At 39.6% G+C, this 17,658-nt stretch overlaps 1 protein-coding gene across 2 annotated transcripts in view; it reads right to left on the minus strand.

Moving 5' to 3' along the window:
• Nucleotides 1-17,658, minus strand: part of HPGDS (hematopoietic prostaglandin D synthase) — a 59,065-nt gene that overhangs the window by 30,452 nt on the left and 10,955 nt on the right. For both annotated transcript variants that reach the window (XM_077815036.1, XM_077815037.1), the window contains one exon: nt 8,819-8,960. In XM_077815036.1, coding sequence (XP_077671162.1) covers nt 8,819-8,951 — 133 coding nt within the window. In that variant the 5' untranslated portion in view covers nt 8,952-8,960. The remainder of the gene's footprint in view (nt 1-8,818; nt 8,961-17,658) is intronic.

Genomic DNA, 17,658 nt, shown 5'->3' on the forward strand with positions numbered 1-17,658 from the left:
CTATTGACCAGGAAAGGAGACAGAGAAGGTAAATCAATATGACTAGTCTTATTTCTTTTCCCTTTCCCTTCCGTCTCATACCCTTCCCCTCTTTCTGGTGTCCACTCTTCTTTTCCACGTAGATCCCAATCCTTCATTTCAGCTGTTTTCCCATGTGTGATTTCACCTTTCTCCTCCCTTCCCTGGGCTTGCACTCCTGACATGAACTGTTCCGCCTCTATACCATTTTTTTTTAGTATTAAAACTGTTTCTAGAGCTGCTGGAGTCCAAGCCAGGATGCGTCTGTGTTTAAGCTTTCTCATGGACCCCAGAGCTTCATTCAGTTATGGTGCAATGCCAGCAGCCTAACTTGTCTCTGAAACAGGGTACTTGGGTTGTCTAGAGACTGACAAACAGTTACATTCAGCATTGTTTGCTGTGTTGTCTGTTGAAATGACAACCTCCCAAAATCAAGAATAGCATCAGTTTCTTTGCGGTTAAGTGGATGTTTATTTAAACTGAGCCCTGGGAAACAAATGCTTAATTAATATTTGATGTCAGAAATGTTTTAGAGAGAGAATTTGCTGGAAGGGGTAAATGGAAGGAAATTTCACTTTTGAGAAGGATTTTATAAAGCCAATAGAGGAAGAATTGTCTTGTGTTGAAGGGACTGGACTGGGACTCAAGGAAGCTGGGTTCAGTTCTTGGCTCTGCTGTAGATTTCCCATGTGACTGTGTGCACGCCACTTAATCTCTCTGTGCCCCAGTTTTCTTTCTGCAAAAAAAGGGAATAATACTCTTTCCCCCGAGCCCGTCCATCTTGTGAATGTAAAATGTAGGCTATTTAGGGCAGGAGCTATCCTTTGAAATGAGTTTGTGACACAATGGAGCCCTGACTGAAGTTGGGCCATCTAGCTATTACCCTAATACAAGTAATACTATAATACGTGTTTCTTTTTAAAGTGACTGTTCACCAAGAGCCCGAGTGGTGTTCTGTAAAGCTATTTTATATCACTCCAGCAAGAGCCATTCAGGAAAAAGGGTGAGCATCCCCTGAGGAATTCTTGCTTGCTTTCTGCTGTCAGACACTAAATCTCCAAAGATTCATCTGTTTTATGACAGCAGAATTAATTTTCATCACAATAATCACCCACTCAGCAACTTCCCTCTGGACCTTTCAACCACACTTCCAACCTCTGAGCATTCCCTGAAGAGATGGTAAATATTTAGCAGTGCATGACATAAAAATATTCCATGCTGCTTCTACAAAGTGGCTATTAATTGTCATTGCTTTCCCCTTGAACTGTAGTTGTTCACGTAACACACTGCAGATGTTAGTAGCTTTATGACATGATGAAATGGTAACACCCATTCCTTTTCAGTGTATTCTATGCCAAGGAATTTTTAAACGTTTTTAAGAGAGTCTATTCTGTGACATTTTAGGTCTTGAATTGAGTACATTTCTGCTAGTGATTGAAATAGTTTCAATTCTATCATTTAAATTGTATGTTTATATCTGAACCCTCTCTGCCAATTTTGTTTCCCAAGTTCTGAAGGATCTAGAATGAAGAGATTGTGTCTCCGGATTTACATTTCTGTACCTATTGAAATGGACAAGAATGATACGAGGTGAGCTCAAATTGCTTAATCCAGATTCATCGCTTAATCCAAATGCCCCACAGCTGGGGAGTGTATGGGCCTGGGATTTTGGTTCAATGAATTATAAAGATTAGAGTCAGAATAAAAAATTCCCATCTAGATGTGGCTTCAGATAAAGCCAAATAACTTGACAGGCTATAGTTGCAGGTAGCCACGTTTTGCACCTACATTTGAAGTGCATTCCTCTCTAGCACTGGTTGGCAATTTACATTATTTTAATTTGGGACAGGTCGAAACAAGATCATTTTACCCTGACTTTCCACTCCAACCCTCAACTTTGTTGGTTCAAATACCATGGAGCCTGAATCCAAACCACCCACTTTTTTTTCTTTAGCCAAAACACCAACCCCAGCCTCTTGATCTGGCAGTATTTTCAACCCTTTGTGAACTCGGAACTTTCCTGGTGGATCTAAACTATTGGAAACTGGGTGATTTCCAGGTGGGACATGAATACTTACTCTGGAAGGTTTTGGTGGCTGCCAAGAGGCACCATCTGGGGAGATGGGAAGGATCTCTTGACTGCTGAGAGTCAGAATCAGGTTAAGAATATAGGATTGTGCCTGTGCCAAACAGGAGAGTCTGCCCACTCTTGTATCTATCTCCCTTCTCGCACTCACTATGCAAAATGCTTTCCCCTGCTGCAAGTTCCTGGTTGATCCCAGTAGTGACGAGGCAGGTCTCATCAGCAGGTCAGGCAGGCTGTCAGGGTGGATTTACCATGGAGCTCAGAGAGGCTTCATGCAGGGAAGAGAGACTGGCAATCAAGAGGAGATAGGCTGACAGGTGGGGTGCCTAGTGCTTGCTGAGTCTGCATGTGTGATGAGTTCAGGCCAAATCTCGAGAGGCACTGACAGCCTATAATTCCATTAAGAAAAGGAGGACTTGTGGCACCTTAGAGACTAACCAATTTATTTGAGCATAAGCTTTCGTGAGCTACGGCTCACTTCATCGGATGCATTCAGTGGAAAATACAGTGAGGATATAATCTCCTCACTGTATTTTCCACTGAATGCATCCGATGAAGTGAGCTGTAGCTCACGAAAGCTTATGCTCAAATAAATTGGTTAGCCTCTAAGGTGCCACAAGTCCTCCTTTTCTTTTTGCGAATACAGACTAACATGGCTGCTACTCTGAAACCTATAATTCCATTGAGTTCGAAGGGAGTTGCAGGGGTCAGCTTCTCTCAGGATTTGTCCCTAAATCATCAGACCTGGAATCCCAAATTAATAACAATTAAGCTTTGTACAGCGTGTCGAAAATCAAGTGTTAAGTAAGTGTTACGCTTTATTTGCTTATAACAACTGTTGCGGGGCTCCGAAAAGGACTGGAAGCTCATCTGGATCCAATGTCTCACACGCACTACCTTTCCCGCTTTTGGGATATTAGCCTAAAGGTGGTCTGTGCTAGCCCTGAGCAGGCATTGAAGAGGAGAGCCGGGTAAAGTTTTTCCAGTGCAACAGTTTTCGGCTGGAAAATGCTGATCTGATGGAATAGAAACATTCTATGCGAGTGTGTTGATTCCATTGATACTTTTGTTGGAAACCAAATAGACTGACAGACTGGCCAGCCTGCCTGGTATACTGGCAGCCTGCTGGTCAGGCTGGCAGGAAACCAGTCAGGGTCCTGGCTGCCCGGTTGGTTCCCCAGTTGCCAGCCCTAGGACTTCCCAGTTCATGAATGTCCACTTGGCAGGGAGGCAAGCGGGCTGGACAGTGAAATGGATTGTTCCATTTTGTCAGAAATTTCCATACAGAACTAAACATTGGCAACTTGGCATTTCCTGCAAAATGGAGATTCCTATTTCTTGCCAGCTCTATTGAAAAGCAACCCGGAAGAGTTGCATTTACATAGCTTTGCTTGTTTACCGGTCTTCTAATATTTGCTGAATATTGAAGTTACAGAATTTTTTCCTGAAATTGCTATTTTGAAATCCTACAGCAGATTGTCTGACTGGTGACAAAAGGAAATAAATGAAATGTATGTTTATAGACATTTTGTTGTCAAAGTACCTAAACCAAACCATGCAAAGCTTTCATGTTTATGGTGCACTGAGAACACATCATAGTAATTGACGAAAGAGTGAGAGAGAGAGAGAATAGCATTAGAAGTAAAGAATGAATTGTCTAGCCAAAGCTGCTGAACAGTAATATTGAGTTAAGAGAAATGCTCAAAGATTGGCAAAATTGGCCGCTCCAAAATCACACACACTGCTACATCATACTGTTTAATCCTGTTCAAAAGTAAAAGCTACAGTATTCTAAATTACTGTTCTGCATGTTAAGATTAACTCTTAACATCCTGCAGTGTTTGTTTGCCTTGGTCTTCCTAGGAGGAGAATTGAAATGAATTCTAACTCTGGGCAAGGGACAAGGTTTCAAACTCTGTTCTACACAGATACATGCATGCTATTTTTCAGTAATATCTTTGCTTGTGAGACAGGATGGAGAGTACACTTTTTGTCCCATGCTTGGTTTTTTGTTTTGTTTTGTTTCGTTTTTTAAAAAAAAGGTCTTATAAGAATTCTTGGCTCATCTTCATTAATGAAGCAAAATTCCACTTTGTGGTTTTTCATGCTTCCATGGCTATGGTCCCTGTGGATGTGGTTTTCCAAACTTTTTTTAAAAATCTGAAATGTTCTCTGAGGAGCTCCCTTAGACTCTGAATCAGAAGATCTGTCCCTTGTCTACAATAATGGGAGGAGAGAAGAGATGCTGTTCTTTCCCCTGGATAGCTCAACCTTTTTCTTCCCTTGAAAGCATAGTTTGAGTCCGATTGTGGGCTTGATTTCTGATGTCAGCATTCACAATTGGGCCCTGATTTGTTCACAGAATTAAGTGTAGAAATGCATGCATGTTCTTGTGTATGTGGTCATCCGTGGAAATTTAGCTTCTGTGCTTTCCCCCAACCTATTTTCAATATTAGAGTTACATAATTTGTAGCAACCAAAAATACACAGCTCTGCTATATTGTATAGACTATTTTTTTCAGATATAATTTTTGTGTTTAAAAAGGGAATCTGCACAAAACATTTTGAGCTATGTAGGATTTATTGTCTAGTCTGAATGAAATTAATACTTCAGAGAGATGCAAATAAGCCATGCACCGCACTGCTGCTGCATCTCCTTCTGCTAATGTTTGTAGTCTTCCAAAGTCTCCTAATATTTAAAGACCTGTGTGAACTGTGATACAAACTATTGCAGATGTGAATGAGGAAATCTAGCATGATAACCACATAACTAGTGTAATTCCTAATTGTTGGCTCGTATCAGTGGTAAAAGCTAGTCACTGGAGCTGATGCGGTCATCTTATCATTACAACTGTGAAGCTGGTATTTTAGAGCAGAAAGTCTTTCAGTGATTATGTAGCATTGTGGCTTTGCTTTATCCAGGATTTATTGGGGAGGCTTAACTGAAACACCAGGACATAGCAGTTTTTATTGCTTCTACTTTTAGGCGAGGCAGTTTGAAATGAGGGGATAAGAAGGAACGTACAGCCCATGATTTACATGGGCATATGTTCTGGTAATGTCAGTATTCTCTTTGTAGGTGAAGTCTGTGGCAGACCAGTTTTAAGGAGAGCTGGTGGAAATTTTTTTCGATAGAACAGTGTTCCATCCAAAATTGTGGTTTCATCTGAATCAGAACGTTTTGAATGAAGATATTGATTTGACATTTTTCACAGAGAGGTTTTCAAACAATTAAAAAACAAGATGGAATATTTAATTTGGATCTTGTTTCATGCCAAACTTATTTTCTTTTGACTGTCTTGTTTATTTATATTACTGTATTATATTATGTTACATTCGCTAATTATGTCTTGACACTAGTAAAAACAAAATACACTTCAGAAACTTCAGCTCGTGCAGAATGTGGTTCTGTTTCTTACATGGAGAGTTTTACACGTGTGTTGTGAAAACTACACTGGCTTCCAGTTTGTTTCTATATTCTATTCTTAGAATTACCACAGTTCTGATAGACAAAACCCTGTACAGCTTAGGCCCTGGCTAAAAGACTGCCTCTTTGTGCTCCATCCTGATGGTTAAAATCAGCTGAGGTAGAAAAGTCTAGATTTTTATTTGTTGAGGTTGGAGGCAGTGCAATTGCATTGAAGGACTGTCATTTGATTCCTCTGCAGGGCCCAAGTTTACATGACTGAACCTACCTATTTATTCAGGCTTTTGGCTGTGAGGGCATGGGAAGGAAGGTTTGCCTGCAGAGTTGGCTAGAACGGCTATTTGAGTTTTTTTTGCTGGGGAGTTCTTTGAGAGTTCTTGTGATTTGACACTTTCAGCATTGCCACCTTTTACTACCCATAGCTCTTGATAATTATGTACGTGCAACTTGAAGTTATATTTATTGCATAAATTGCAATACAACCAAACAACATCAGAGAAGCACTGAGCTATACTCTCCTCACACACATGAACCTTGAATCTGACAAATTGACTTGTATTTGGGTGGAGGGGAAATTGTATTGTTTGAGTACCTAAATATCCATTAAACATCAGCACTTATATACTCTTGTGACACAACATGACACATTTCACCATGCTATGTCTAGAAACACTGTAAGAGTGAATAACTTATTATTATTTCCTATGGAGTAGATTTTCCCATACTCAGCAAGTATTCTGCTGCTGGCTGGTCTTATGACAAAACCCATATCTTCAGCAGTGTTAAATTAGCTCCTGGTACATGTGAAAATTATGCAACTCTTTTTTTACATAGTGCAGCTGGAATGGTGCCATTATCTCTGCATGAACTCACCCTCACCCAGTCTCATTGATGTGAGCCTTGAGCTGTCCAGAGGTAGGGATTCAGGATCCAACTCTTGGCCAAAGTGGGATTTTCAGATGTCTATCCAATTATTTTTGTAGGCTTAGAGTTTCCCATGACAATCACCACTATATGTCCAATCCTCCCTCTCTCTCTTTACTTGTATTTCTAAAACAATTTGTGACCCTGAGGAAGCACTCTATGTGCCTGATTTTGCCATTCACAGATTTTCCACTGTGTCGGTGGGAGTTCCAAGCAGAGGGTTTGGGGAATCTAGCCCCAAGTTGGACACCAGCTGAGCCTTCCTCCCCCTGCACTTTACCAAACGTCTTATTTACTCTGAATCCAATGTAAGAGTCATAGTAATAATGGTAACATTATCAATGTGTATATATAGCAATTTTCATCACATATACTTCCAAAGTATGTTACAATTTTAATTAAACCTTACAACACCCCGGTGGGGGGGCATGGGGGAGTTGGTATTATTTTCATATAACAGATTGAGAAACAAAGGTTAAGTGATTTGCCCAAGGCACTAGAGTAAGGGCAGATCCAAGAACAGAGCTTAGAAATCATGGTTCCCAGTTTCTTCTTCAAGAGACCTTGCATCGCTTATCATTCGATCATGATGATGGTAGTGCAGATGGGCCGCAGTCAGGCATAATGGCAAACAGACACTGGATAATGTAAAAGCTTCATCATTGATGGCTTCATGTCCTGAACACTAAAAATATTTTGGAAAGTATTTTTCTGCCCTACTGCCTGACTGGCTTGAGTGTTTGTGATATCTTCAACTGCTGCATGGGAGATACAGCAGTTTGAACTCAAGACTTGGCAAGTAAGTCTGATTTTCATATGTTTTAAGTTGTAAATGCATTTGTGATTTCTAAGTCTCCATTTATATTATCCGTTTTATTTAGTCTTATTTAAAAAATCACCTATCCAAAATTTTAGGTACGTGTAGAAAATGTAAACCAACTTTATTTGTGGACACACACAAATTCAACTTGAAAAAAGTCCAGCACTAAAAATTCTCCTAAATACCTCCAAAACCAACTCTCTGACCATCACTCCCACCCACTTTTCTCCCCTCCTTACCTGAAAATGCCTTGGGGACACCCAAGTTATACTGCATGACGTGATGGTCAACAGAATCAGGCTCTGGTGGAGACATGGTTTCCAAAATCCAAGGCCCCTCACTGAAAACAATGTGTCTCTATTTCTGCCCTGTTCCCCTCGTGCCCCTTCTTATTTTGGCCAGGGGTGTCTTAGTTTGAGCACCCCAGCTAATAGCAAACATCTCAGTGTCACTTAGGGAGAAAATGATGTTTAAAGCATTCAAGATTCAAACCATTTGGGGTTTTATAGGCTAAAATAACCTTTGATTGCACCAAGAAAGAATTTGGAAGCCAGTGCTGATCATCTCATGTGTTTCTTCCAGGAAGTACCACTTTACAAATGGAAAGCCACATTTTCCCCAATCTTAAAGTGTACCCCCCCTCCCCCCATATAGAAAGTACAAAAGCAATCTGTTCGGGAGGTAACAATAGAAGCCAATTTCCTCAAGTGACAATATGGAGGAAATTGGCAAGTCCTCTGATTGCTTACCTCCAAACTACCAGCCTGACGTCAGTCTTTTCCAGACTAAGACTTGCTGATGAATTAAGATATTAAACAATTTTAAAGGGTAGAAACTATGCCATGTAAACAAAGGGCTTGGTATACACTTGACATTGCTTTGACCTTTTGACATTTTATTCTCATTCTATGTCAATCTCAAGTTAATTTAACTGTAAACACAAAGGAGCCCTGTAGCTTTCTGTGCACTGTTAGCTTCTCAGTAGGCTGTATATTGCTTTTCAGAGGAAGGCTGTGTTCTTAACATTTTCCCTTTTCAGCCGCTCTTGTTGCTTTCGCTCTTAGAGAACTTTTCAGGTCACTAGGGGCAGTTCCCTCTTTGCTTCTTTAATTTTCATTTTGTTTCTGAAATTGGTTTAAGGGCTTTAGTGTACCCTTTGGAACCATTTTTTCCTAAGAGCCTTAGTGTGTTAATGCATACCTTGCTTCCATCAGTTCCTAGCTGACAGCAATTGAAAACTTGGGGCGTGATCCCCAGCTGATGTCAGTATATTCAATGAAGATAAAAGAACTATGCCAATTTACACTAACTGAGGATCTGGTCCTTGGACTCGTATTCCCTGGTGGAGAGACAAGGGATGAAATCCTGGCCTCACTGAAGTCAATAGCAAAATTCCCATTGATGACAATGAAGCCAAGATTTCACCTGAGAGGTTTTAGCATGTATGGATTCTTCCCATCCTAAATCAGCACCATCCCATGCAGTTTTGTGTTCTGACGGGATTTCTTGTAAAGCTTTGGATGCAAGAATCTGTTCTACTCACTTGGTTTGATTTTGGGCCAGTCAGCTTGTTCTATCCTGTGGTCCTCGTACTTTATGCCTGAAAAGGCAAACAGATAGCGAATGATTTCTGCTCTTCCTCTCAGATTGAAATACGTGAGCTTGTAGTGTGGCATGATGGATCTCTGAAAGAAAAAGCCATGTTGATGATTTAACACGTTAACTACCCTGCCACGTTTATACAGAAGATATACCTACATGTTTGTGACATGGTAATAAAATGTCAATACTGTGACCATAATGTCAAATTAAACATGTATGTTAGCCTCCTACCCACAATACATCGTACTGTGTAGCTACCCCATGCTACACCTGTAAATCCACATTCTGTAGCCAAAATAGTCCAAGTTGGATGCTTAAAGCTAAGATGATCATTTTGAGTTCAACAAGAAGAGTCAGGAAGAGAAGAGGACAGGGGCATGTCAGTCTTTATCTCTCTCCTTCATGCAATTACAAAGCTATGGCTTGTCTTTTACAGTTTTATTTTATTGTAAAACCCATCTGCAAATGAGGGAGTTTTATATTCTCTGGAATCTGAAGCACTTCACAACTTATAAATGATGTTTATAACACAATGATGTTATGTTCTATCTTTGTAAACTGCATTTAGCGAAGCTTTTGTTTCTTTGGGGGTATTTGCAGGCTAAGCAGTTCATTTAGGCAAAACTTTAAAAACAAGCCAATGGTATTTTTGAAAGGCTGGAATAGTATCTCTTTTAAATGTTGTGTTGTTATTTTTTATTTCACTTCTTCCTCACTAGTAAATGCAAAATGCAAGTGTTTGGGGGAGGTGAGGTAGGACAAGGGTGAGCTAGAGGTTATGCTTTTTAAGCCATTGTGTACAGTATAGAGGTTTATATAAGCTCAAGAAAATTAATTTTTGATGCTGTTCATAGTGATGATAAATTAGATGGGGGAAAAGTCTCTCTTTTGCAGCTACAAATGTAAAGATGTTGCATTTTAATTATCTCACAGGGCTTTTTTATTAGTCCAAAAATGTCTGGGCATGGAGTTTTTGCACCAGTGTGGCAGCATGCACTGCCTCTGGCTGTGAATCATATTGTTCTTGTTAGGTTTCCTGTTTAGTTACTGCTGCTCTTCTAGGGTCCAACGAAAAGTTGTGGTTGCTTTTAAGTTTCTTCTATACAATATCCCTAAGCATGTATAGACAAGGATTTCAGTAGTGACTGTGTTTCATCCCAGTCAGAAATGACCACTCTTGCAGTTTTGCCTTGGTATGTATGCCCAGTCCTCCTGGTGCCTTTGTGGGTGGTGTTTACGTTTTCTGACCCCTTGTGAAAAAGTGAGTAGAAAATTGGAAAAACAAAGGGAGAAGGAGAGATGGGAGGGAACAGAATGCTGGAGGAGGCTGTATGACATGCATTTACCCATGCTAAAACGTGATAACTAACAATGAACAGACACAAAACGGTTTCATTAAATAAACACTTCAAACCCATGTCAAAGTTTCCCCTTAAAATCCAGATCAGATTTTTTTATCCCTGTGCCTTGTTTTTTCAGGCTACCTTTAAAAGTCTTGTGGTGGTGTGTGTTTGTGTGTAGATGCTTGTGTCTACGTTCATGATTTGTATCTATTGTATCTTAAATACTAGAATATAGGGTTCTCTAATATGCCACTGCTGGTTTTATTTTATTAAATCCAAGTTTAATAAGTTTAACCTCCGTTCCATGCCTTAAATTCTGGAAGAGTTACAGCTTTACTTTAATGGAAAGGGCATAGCTTGTGGACGGAGAAGTAAAAAAGTGTTATCAACTCTGACATCAACTAAGCTTGCATTTTGTCTCATACATGAGCATATTAGCTAATTTTGCACTTTTAGAGTTCCTTTAAGTTAGACTGTGCATGTTATAAAAAATGCTGAAGAACAACCCTTAGTGTTTGTGTGGGGGTGACTTATCTATCAGATAATATAAATGTAGTTTGAATGTGTGCTTAATGTGGTTTATCTATAAAATAGTATGCAAACTGGCTTTGAATATATGTTAAATGTTATGGAAAGAAGGAGGTAGGTGTTGGTGCTCTATATGTGTTGTAAGTTTTGCTAAACTATTTTGTTTTAATGCATGTCCTTCAGAAATGTTACTAAAAACAAGAGGCTTCTAATACAGTTTCAGCAAATAGGTGCTAATTTCCAGGTAAATATAGGAGGTTATGAAGAAATACATTACTTTGAATAAAAGGAATAAGATAAATTTGAACAAAGGTTAGACATCTAATTCCATTACAATCTCTTTACTGGTGCTTAAAGACAATTACTAAAGGAACTGTGTAGAAAGAGGAAATTATATTCCTGGTCCAGAATTAAAAAAACAAAGTAAGCCTAATGGCTAAATTTGCATGGGTTTTGTAAAAAGTTGGTAAGGCGATACAGCTATGTTTCTCTAGGACAGGAGACAGGTATCTAAAGAAAATATCCACTTGAAAAGATGTGTGTCTGATAGATTGGTACACTGCCTACATACTATAGAGCTGGGCACATTATTTAAATATATAGATCACTTTAAAAAGTCCTTTTTTAATTGATGGGGATGGGGTGGTCTGGCATATATGCAGACATATTAATTATACATCCATTTATATCGAAGTGATCAACGGTACAGCCCTAGTCTTTGTAATAAATCACATAACTGAATCTCTCAATACTACAGTAGAAGGGGAACATTTTCATGGAATGAGTTAACTCTGCTAAGTAAACCTGTGATACTTAGATTTGTAAAAGATGGTGGCCATTTAGCCATCACGATTCAAAACATATGCTCTTGAGAGCAGATGAAAGACTGGTTTTACACTTGAAAGAAGGGGGTCTCTGTTTTGGAGACATGAAGACTGATTGTACTTGATTATTTCTGAAACAAAGCATGTTTTCTGTCCTCAGAGGTACAGCGCTCTATTTTGTATTACAGTGAGAGAGCAGTCAAAAAAACAATAATTTTCCTGGCAGATAAGCACATGGGAGTTCACTAAATTTACCATGAAAGATATCTGTTCCTTTGCAGCATGCAGCAGGGACAAAAAGTATTCTTGATCATTTAAGATTTCAAAGACCATGGCCTGGAGTTGAAGCAGTTGCACACAGCCATCCTGAGCTTAAAGGATGAAACGTCTGCTGTAGCTTCAAAACAAAGTTACTGCTGTCATTGCTTCCAAAATTAGGAAAGCTGAGCTTTTTTTTTTTAACCTTATGAAAAACGAGGCACTAAAGGCAGAAGAAATTGTATTAAAAGGCACATGTTTATTATTCCACCTACAATGTTGTGTGCAGTTTGGCAGACATAGCTCCAGAAATGACCACTGAAACAAAGGATGTCAGGTCATTGCTGGTCAAGGAAAGTGAGGCCTTACACTGAACTTGATGGTATTTCTGTCTGTCAGTGGTGCAATAACTTTTGAAAAAGAAACACTACAAAACTTTGGGGTATGTTCTAGGCATCAAAGACCAGAATTCTCTCGATTTTGGTGAAAACCAGAAAAGCCTGCCTTCCGCTAATCATAATACGGGGGCCACTGTGCTACTGGTGGTTTCGTTTTTGACACACAAGCCTGAGCTCCTGAATATCTGTGATCAGTAAAGATTCCAAGAGGCTTTTTTACAAAAGCAGATTTGACTTAACAGCACTTTTCCAGCATAGCTCAAGTTCCTCGAATGTTGTATTGAATTCTATGAGTCTCACTTCCAGGAAGATACTGACAAATTGGAAGGAGCTGAGAAAAGAACAACAAAAGATCTTAAAGCTAGAGATGTTGACAAAAGGAAAAGTTAATAGATAAATATGTATAACTATCGCTTCCTGGGGTGAAAGCCAGACTAGGGAGGGGCTGCGTCACCACCTGCCCTGCAATGTTGGGTGCCTCACAATGCTTTGCTGCTGTAACTCCCAACCTGGGCCCCTCATAAACAGCATGCAGGTCACACCTTGAGTGTCTGTGTATAGCTACAGCCTTCCAGCAACACTCCAGTAGCACTCTGGCTTCCACCAGCCTTGGTTAACACTTGCCAAGTAAGCCCAACACACTCCCAGTCCTGGATTTCCCCCTAAACAAGTGAGTTCTGCAGTGTCCAGTCCTCTCTTGGACAACTGAGATATTAGCATTCTGTTGCCCGTAAGGGGCCAATATTTAACAGTTGGCTATTTTAAGTGGTGTTACCACACAAGTCAAGTTGAAACACAATACTGGATTCATTGTGATTAAAGAATAAACCAAGTTTATTTAACTACCAAGAGAGAGATTTTAAGTGAGTACAGGTATAAGGCATTAAAGTAAAAAATAGTTACCAGAGAAGTAAAGATAAAATGCTTTCTATTAGCTAAAACTTAGTCAACCAGACTTGGTTCAAGGTAAAAATTTTACCTCGTGTTCCCAGCAATAGGGCTGACGAAATACTCACGTAGGAACTCATCCCAAAATTCAAAGGCTGGTTCTTTTGTCATCTTCAGTGAAAGAGAGAGAATCCCTGGGGTATTTTTTACCCCTCGCTTTTATAGTCCAGTCACCCTTTGAAATGCATTTTCCTGAAGGTTACCCCTAGATAAAGACTTTTTCCCACTGTGAGGACAGAGAGATGGAGTCTCGGGGTTCCAGGTTGTTGTTTGTTAATATGCGGATTGATCTGTTCCTGCCCCGCTCCTCTGCCAAAGAATGGCCATTTGACCAGCCAATCAGCTTGACCTGGCTAGAGGCATCAGCTTGTCCTTTGTCTTTGCGAAACAGGTTTATCCCCTCACAAGACTTGTGTGGTAAGCATCCGATGAAGTGAGCTGTAGCTCATGAAAGCTTATGCTCAAATAAATTGGTTAGTCTCTAAGGTGCCACAAGTACTCCTTTTCTTTTTGCGAAACATATTTCAGTCATCATTTCAGTTGATGTTCATAACTTCACATATATATAACTTTCACCATGATACTATTGTGTAAAGTGAGTTATTAGTTTTCAAATGATATCTCACAAAGCATATTTTGTTTGAAGATTATTACATGAGTGTGCAAGGTTTGACTATAGGGATGCATTTGAATAAAATAGCATAGCTAAGAGATGACTGCATAATAGTATGCAATATTTCAAGGTGGTGTGTACACCAACATGGCAGAATTACTTAGGATAGTACAATAACATGTATTAGGAAGTGGTGGAATAAAAAAATGAAAGAGGAATTTTTGCTGAATGTCACAAAAAATTTCCTAACAGAGATGTATAGCAGCTTGTGGAATATTTTTGTTCCCCAAAGGAAGTAGTGGAAGCTCTGTTGCTTGAGACATTTAAAACAGAGCTAGACAGACCTCTAGTATATATACCGTAAGGGAAAATCAAGTATTTCTAATCTAGCTAAATGTATAATTCTCAACGTAAATTTTATCTTACGCATTTACTTCATCTGCTGATCAAATGCCCATTAGGACATTACCAAAAACATTTGACATTTGTTCTGTGATTTTGCTTTACCTTTATAGTTTAATTAAAAGCAGTTTTCTGAGTGTGTGTGTTGTTGTAATTATTTGTATTAAAGTAGATGAACATCAGTACTAGAGCTTGCTAAACATTTTCACAAGTTTTTTAATTAGAAAATGGCCTGCTTTCAAAATAGACATTTTTGGTAAAATAAAATTCATTTTTTTTAAATGTAGATTTTGGTTTGCAATATCTACTTAAACTTTTCTTTTTCCCATCTCCTTTCCTGTCTTTAAAATCAATTTATTAAAATGATTGGGGGGAGGAAGGAAAGGGAAAACAGGAAAAAAATATAAAAAGAGAAACCACACATATCAAACATATTTAAATGCTACAAAATTAAAACTTCAGAATTGGAATTTTTCCTGCAACATTGTTTTTAAGTGTTTTGACTCACTTTAGTTAAGGAGAGGTATTGGCAAAATAATGTGAGGCATCTTGGACCCTGATCCTGCAAACACTTACGCACATAAGTCCCATTGATTTGAATGCATTAGTGTTTGCAGGGTCGGGGCCTTTTGTAGCATTTTGGTGTAGTATGTCTGTCTTCTAGTGTGCTATGGTATCACCATTGTCATGAGCATAAAATTCACTGAAAAGCCAACTCACAAATAGTTACTACACATACACAGTACTGAGGGTGTTTTTAAAGTCCCAGTCTCCTAGTTCTGGTTTTTTTTATTTTTATCCCAGTCTCCTAGTTCTGTTTTTTTGTTGTTTTGTTTTTGGTCTCTTATTAAAAATTCTGATCCTCCAAAAAGCACATCTTACACTGGTAGATTTCTGTATGTTTTACATTCCTCTGCAATAACTTCAAATTGGTTAAAAACTAATTTAAATTTTAAACAATGGGTAAGTGTGTTTCATTACTACAGTCAGCCTATTGCAAGCTTTATAAAACCACTACAATCAAGCAGAGTTTAAAAAGTGCATGTAAACAGCAAAACAATGCAAAACATTTGCACCCTTCAGGTTATGTTGCAAACCCAAACTCACATTATGTTTATGAACTTTTCAGCAAGCCTGGACCATTTTTCAAACTAAAACAAGGCAAATGCTGTCAACTTGCAGCTAAGCTCCTGGATTTGTTCAAACCTCAAACTCAAAAGCTAAACTGGAGTGATAAGAATCTGCACAAACCAAAGGCCAGGAATGAGTCCGCATGAAGCCTTGAAAACCAAAGGGGCTGAATTTCAGAGTTCCAGTACGCAGTAAACATTCTGACTCAAAGAGCATGAAACCACTCGATACAGGAGCAGATTTGTGATGTGAATCTGTTTCTAGAAGCACAATGAATTTAGACACTTGCAGTATGTGTGTCTATCTTGAGGGCAATTCAGTATCCCTGCTGTGCTGTGAAGTAATTCCCAAATGTACAGCTTTCATTTTACATGCTCAAGCTACTTCTTTTTGGATATGTATGTATTTTTGCAGGTACAGTTTACAGACTTTATCCTGTATCCACTGCATGTTGCCTCTGACTTAAGTGCATACAGGTGAGGGCCCTTTTTTGCCCAGGGTGAAATCCTGGCCCCACTGAAGTCAATGGCAAAACTCCTGTGGACTTCATTAGAGGCCAGGATTTCACTCCTAATTTTCAAAAATTCAGCCTTAACTTCCTTGTACAGTACAAGTATATATTTTCCTCAGGCTAGTCACAGATACAGTAACCTGAACGCAGATGACACAATAAGTTTCTTTTAAAGAAAATAACATTAGATTCAAGCTGATGGCCCGCCATGAGCTCTTCCCTGGGCTGTGGAGAAAACAGAACATAGCTGAGCTTAGCTATTGGTCTATTTCTCTCCACAAATGAAGAAGTGCCGTGTGGTGAAAAAGTCTCCTTTAATTGCACTTTTAGTTTCTGATAGCAATTTCTTGGCCTGGTTATGGATATATTAAAAACAAATTAACCTACCTTTTGGTAAGACTATTTCCTCCTCTTGGTGAAAATCTGAACCCCTCTTACCTTTGCCATGCAAGAGGAATCTACCACCACCATAGTTCACTGAAGCGACCTGGACCCTGCTAGATTTCAAAATGTGCTTGTTGTAAACTCTGCCCAATGAGGAGGCCAAAGAGCTGAAGATTTAGTGAAGCACCACAATCGCTATCATATGACTGCTATTGACCAAGGCATCCTTCCAGTCCCTGACTCATGAGGCCTGTTCAGATGCTGCTGCTGTTCTCAGTGAAATAAGCTAGTTCCTTACAGTGAGAGATGCTAGGTTCTGGAGTTGAGTGGGAGTGTCACTGGGTTTATGAAGCAATTTACAGTCTGGAAAAGTTCTGTGGAGCGTGATTTTGCTGATGGTGTGCCGTGGAAAAGTGGTGTCCTCCTTCAAAGCAATGGCATAGGTTTGTAAGAACTTCTGGAGGAATCTTTCTGTACCAGACCACGTTCTCCACCATTTGTTTGTTTCCTTTCTTCCTGCCTCCTCTAAATAACACTCTCTCCCTTGGAATGAAGTTAAACACTGCTTCTCCTCTCCCCCTCTCTCATCAAGCTAGCCATTGATTCCTTACATGAAGGGAAGAAAGAGGGGGTGACTGAGTTTAGGTTTTATTTAAAATACTTGGAAAGGGCTCAGATTCAATGGTGATAGGGGCAACATAAAAATTTAGACAGAAATTAAGGTTGTTTGGTTTCTAACTACAAAGCTTCAAATGATTTGAGCTTTGGTTATCCGGCAGCCTCTGTGGCTAGCTGGTAGTTGTAATCAGAGGAGGCACTTGTGCTGATAGTCCCATGGTATAAAAGGGGGTGGGAGGAAGGGCACTGGAAAAGCATTTTTCCAGAAAGAGTCCTTTAATCTGGAGTTTACTTCCACCCCCTTTATTTCATGGAGCCCAGATAGGTGAACCTTGCAGCATGCCCTGAAAGTTAATCTATTTTTCTTAGGCCTTGTCTACACTACTGGGCGGGGGGGGGGGGAGATCGATCTAAGTTACACAATTTAAGCTACGTGAGTAACGTAGCTTAGTTGATGTACTTGCATCTACTTACCACGGGGTCCACACTACGCAATGTCGACTGGAGATGCTCTCCCATCAACTCCCCTTGCACTTCTCATTCAGGTGGAGTACAGGGGTGGACGGAGAGCGATCGGCAGTTGCTTTAGCGGGTCTTCACTCGACCCACTTAATTGACTGTAGATGCATCCATTGCAGCAGTTTCGAACCCGCTGTAGACAAGCTCTCTCACTGTTATGGGAGGGTTTGAAGGATCTGGGGTTGTTCATGGGGTGTTGCTATTCATGGGCTTTTGGCAGTACTGTTAAGCAGGCTGTGCTGTGAAGTGGCTTGGGCTATAGAGAACGTTTTGAATGTGTCTCCTTTTCTTGTGCTTGTAATAG

This window comes from Eretmochelys imbricata, chromosome 4 (assembly GCF_965152235.1).
Source record: "Eretmochelys imbricata isolate rEreImb1 chromosome 4, rEreImb1.hap1, whole genome shotgun sequence".
Classification (NCBI taxonomy): Eukaryota; Metazoa; Chordata; order Testudines; family Cheloniidae; genus Eretmochelys; species Eretmochelys imbricata.